Genomic DNA, 4,647 nt, shown 5'->3' with positions numbered 1-4,647 from the left:
ACCTAGTGGTTGAGGTTGGTATATCCACAATATCTGGAGTAAGTGGTATATAAGGTTATAAGGTCTCTTACTGTTATCTTTCACTGATTTTTTGAAAGGTTATAAGGTCTCCTATTGTTATCTTTCACTGATTTTTTGAAAGGTTATAAGGTCTCCAATTGTTATCTTTCACTGATTTTTTGAAAAGTTATAACGTCTCTTATTGTTATCTTTTACTGATTTTTGAAAGGTTATAACGTCTCTTATTGTTATCTTTCACTGATTTTTTGAAAGGTTATAAGGTCTCCTATTGTTATCTTTCACTGATTTTTTGAAAGGTTATAAGGTCTCCTATTGTTATCTTTCACTGATTTTTTGAATGGTTATAAGGTCTCTTATTGTTATCTTTCACTGATTTTTTTACCTTTTTAAAATCATGACTAATCCTTTCTGTTTTCATGTTGATTAGGACAGTTGGGTAACTAATAATTATTGCCCTTATTTCTGCGCACATCCCCATCACCCAGTAGCTCAGTGATATCTTTTGAGGGCTTATCAAACTAGAATTCAGGGTTGAATTTCCGTGGTGGGCACAGTGGATATAGCCCATATGGTAGTTTTGGGTTGAGGTAAAAACAAATTTTTTCACCATCTTTTCGTGATTTTTAGTTTTGCTCTAAGTAGGTAGCTTGTTGTCAGTATATGCTAGTGTGTTTTGCACAATGGTATGTCTGCAGACTTACAATGCCAGAAACCGGGTTTTAATACCCGTGGTGGGCAGAACACAGATAGCCCATTCTGTAGCTTTGTGCTTAATTTCAAACAAAAAACATAATGCCGAACTAATGTAAATAAAAAGATAACAGGAATAAAACACACTAACATATACTGACAACAAGAAAACACACTAACATATACTGACAACAAGAAACACACTAACATATACTGACAACAAGAAACACACTAACATATACTGACAACAAGAAAACACACTAACATATACTGACAACAAGAAAACACACTAACACATACTGACAACAAGAAAACACACTAACATATACTGACAAGAAAACTCACTAACATATACTGACAACAAAAAACACACTAACATATACTGACAACAAGAAAACACACTAACATATGCTGACAACAAGAAACACACTAACATATACTGACAAGAAAACTCACTAACATATACTGACAACAAAAAACACACTAACATATACTGACAACAAGCATTACGACATTCCTTTGTTTGTACTGAATTAATAGCATTTAGAGCAATAAATTAGTTTGTAGATCGCTTTCATGAAACTTGCCATAAAACTACGCCAGCATTTAAAACGATTCTAAACTATTAAACACAATTTTTGGTTCCATGGCTGTTGATCCTTAATCATACCAGTCATACAAAAATTATAATAAATATTGTAATTAACCCCGTTAATGGGATTTAATCCTTTTTTTTTTTTGTGGCCAGTTGTAACAGGAAAACGGAAATATTTTTGATCCTAAGATAAACAGTAATACAAAAACAAGTCTGTAATTTTAGGCTTAACGAATTCTTGAAATGTTGTACGTTTTTCTTTCGCTTGTTCAGATAACCCAGAATCAAATAATCGATGTAAAACTAGTTTAACCTCTCGTATTTAGGAAGATATAAACATTTTCAACTGTGCTACGTATTGTGACGTTAATTTATTTGTGTTTCATAATCAAATCGCTAGGGTTCGTGGTTTTCTCAGGTTAGTGTTTGTATATTTTTTATTATTGTCATTTAATGAGTATTTTCGATGCTTTACAGCAGTTTTTCTGCTAGAAATATTCTGATCTTCTGTTTGCCAACCTTCCTTAATTTCTCCACTACAACAACATGCTGGTCGAAGCAGTTTCTGAAGAACTTCCAACGCTCTTGGATCAACTCAAGGACAGATTACCTTACTCGGTTGCGGTAAGTATATAGCGTAGATTCTAGTAACGTGTTCAGACTTGTACAAAACTTTTTGAAATATCATAGACGTGCGAAACTTGTATGTTTCAGTTTCTGGTTACAATAAGTTTTCTTCTTTAAAGGTGATGAACATGATTCACATGATCGTCGTTGGACGACTGAAGGCTTACAAAGTGTTAGTTCCTCAAGATGACACTAGAGGCACTCTAGTCGTGTTATGGCCAGATGCAACGAAGAAAGAGGTATTTGGTTAATTTTTGACAGTTGTAAAAATGATAAGATATTATAAACCAAAGGAAATATTTCAATTCTCTATCGCTCTTATTTCGGGAACCATATTTAAATTTTGTTTTCAGTTTTCATGATAAGCTTTGTCACAATACGCAAGGTGTTTATTTAATCGAGAGAACTGAATAATACATTTTCCATAATACTGATGTTAAAACTTGTTTTTCAACCAAGATGAAAACAAAACTTGTTTCTATAGCAACCTCTTTATCTCTAGAGAGATCAGTTTCCGGTGTCAATTTTCGCCACTCCTGAGGCTTCCCATCAACTCGAGGATCATCTTCTAAACACCACCCTAGTGGACTGGAGCAGAAACATTTCATTTTTTGACCTGTTGCCATGGGTATTGCCTCCTACAATCCGAGCTGCTCAGAAGAAGGGAAAGGTCGAAGAACTTAACTCCTACAGACGATGGGTTTTACAAGACCTGAGTCCCGCTGACTTGGAGATAGAGTACGGAAAACTTATTTTAGCTAAAAATTGTTTGTTTTTCTTTCAAGATTATTTTAAACAAGCCTCTCGGTAGCTCAACAGTGAGGGCTTATAATGCTAAAAAATGGGGTTTAGCTACCCGCAGTGGACACGGTACAAATAGCCCAAGTGTCGTTTTGTGAATAATAATCTTGTACAGAAATAGGTTGAATAGTTTTATAGAACACGTTAAATTTACAACTTTATTTTGTTATTAATGTAAATAATGACAAAACTTAGCCTAATTACTGCCCTAACCCTAATAGGTATAGAAATTAAGATTGTAACAATATTGTCTTCGTTAGTTATTCATACAATAAACTGGAAACAAACTATTGATTTGGAAGGAGCCTCACTATTCGTTTTAGCAATGTTGGAATGCTCTTTCTTTCAGTCTCCCAGTTGAAGTGTACGTTGCGCCCCTGGAACCCCACCATGCCAAAGAAATCTATAAATTCTGGCGGTTTCGTTGGGCCTACAGCTACGATAACTTGTTGGAACAAGTAGGACATCTTCCATCATCAGGGATCTTCCTCCGCCAGACCAACGAGCTCATTTCTTGGCGGACGACTTGTATCAATGGTTACAATGGACACGGGTACACTCTTCCAGAGCACCGAATGAAGGGCTACAGTCGCATAGCCCTCAAGTTCTTGACCAAAGAATCCCTGTGTCTAGGGTTGATTCCTTGCACTACCATCAGGCGGTGTAACTCTGCTTCCGAGAACCTCTACGCTACAAGCGGTTTCCAACCTGTTTATGACTTTTTTGTATTTCACCTTGTCGGCAGCGACCACATGAGATGTGACTAAAAGAAATTTGTTGGTATTTTTCTATTATATCTCTGTTTATACATTCATTGTTTCTATCACCGGAGGATTTTTTCCAATATCTTCTAAAAACGTAGATAGTGTTATTCAAATTTTTAAACTATTCTTCAAACCTTACTGTAGGAAATACAGACACTTTCAGAAAGTTTAAATCTGTCGCGTTGTAAGATAGGCAGTCATATTTATACTAGTGTGTCAGCGTCTTTAATTTCTTATGTTGTCATTTAAATCAAGTTATACTTGTCAGAAGATATCCTCTGAAGTTCAGTTTAGTGGAAAAACGACACGTCGTCTTTCTTTCTAGGCCCCGTGTTACGAAATCCCCCCCCCCACAAAAATTGTATATTTTAAACGAATAGTTTTTTCTAGTTACTATAGAATATAAAAAAGTTCTGGGAATTTGTTAGCTTAATTTGAAATAACTTAGACGTTAAAACGTTTGAAAAATTAACTTTTTATTAATCTGCTTGTCTTCCACTACCTCTGGTTTTAGTTTTGTTTTTAATTGTTGTGAACTTTGTTTTTAAATTGAACTATTCTGATTTATAGAAAGAATTTTACTTACAAAAGTAAAGCCTGGAAAGGTTTTTATTTAAACGTGAAAACACCAAAGGTGGGCCCAGAATTCAATGTTATTAGGTCGGAAGGGGGGAGGGGTGGGGTTAACGAGTTTGGACCTAGAATTCGATGTTATTAGGTCGGAAGGGGGGAGGGGTTGGGTTTAACGAGTTTGGACCTAGAATTCGATGTTATTAGGCTTGGGACAAACTTTTAAAAAATCTTTTATTTTGTATACAACAAATTTTTTAATAAAGTTACAGACAAAACTATCGGTTATTACTTGCTCCAGAGACGGAATCCTAAATTCCTGAGGGAATTCACAATTAAAAAAGGCTTCTGCCATCCTGGTAGGGGAGAGTTTCAGAATACAAGTTACCTGGAATAAACAAGGTCTGGTTTCGAGCCAACAGGACTGTAAAAACTGTATGGTATTTCTTTTATATATATATATATCTTTTAGAGTAATAACCCCCCCTTCCTGTGGCTTCCATACGTATGTAATACCGTTACTGATGTAATGTCTGAACAGTTGAATCATATAAAAATAAAGGTATTTTATAGAAAGTG

At 35.1% G+C, this 4,647-nt stretch overlaps 1 protein-coding gene across 1 annotated transcript in view; it reads left to right on the top strand.

Moving 5' to 3' along the window:
• The window catches only part of LOC111083882, a 7,671-nt gene extending 3,027 nt beyond the window's left edge, over window positions 1-4,644 (top strand). The window contains exons 2-5 of the mRNA XM_022380600.1: window positions 1,784-1,930; window positions 2,053-2,172; window positions 2,436-2,671; window positions 3,084-4,644. Of these exons, the coding sequence (XP_022236308.1) occupies window positions 1,853-1,930; window positions 2,053-2,172; window positions 2,436-2,671; window positions 3,084-3,501 (852 nt within the window). The 5' untranslated portion in view covers window positions 1,784-1,852 and the 3' untranslated portion in view covers window positions 3,502-4,644. The remainder of the gene's footprint in view (window positions 1-1,783; window positions 1,931-2,052; window positions 2,173-2,435; window positions 2,672-3,083) is intronic.
• Window positions 4,645-4,647: the final 3 nt, after the last annotated feature.

Source organism: Limulus polyphemus, unplaced genomic scaffold (assembly GCF_000517525.1).
Source record: "Limulus polyphemus unplaced genomic scaffold, Limulus_polyphemus-2.1.2 Scaffold11841, whole genome shotgun sequence".
Taxonomy (NCBI): domain Eukaryota; kingdom Metazoa; phylum Arthropoda; class Merostomata; order Xiphosura; family Limulidae; genus Limulus; species Limulus polyphemus.
Note: the sequence above shows the minus strand (reverse complement) of the source record. Positions and strands in the feature narration are given on the sequence as shown.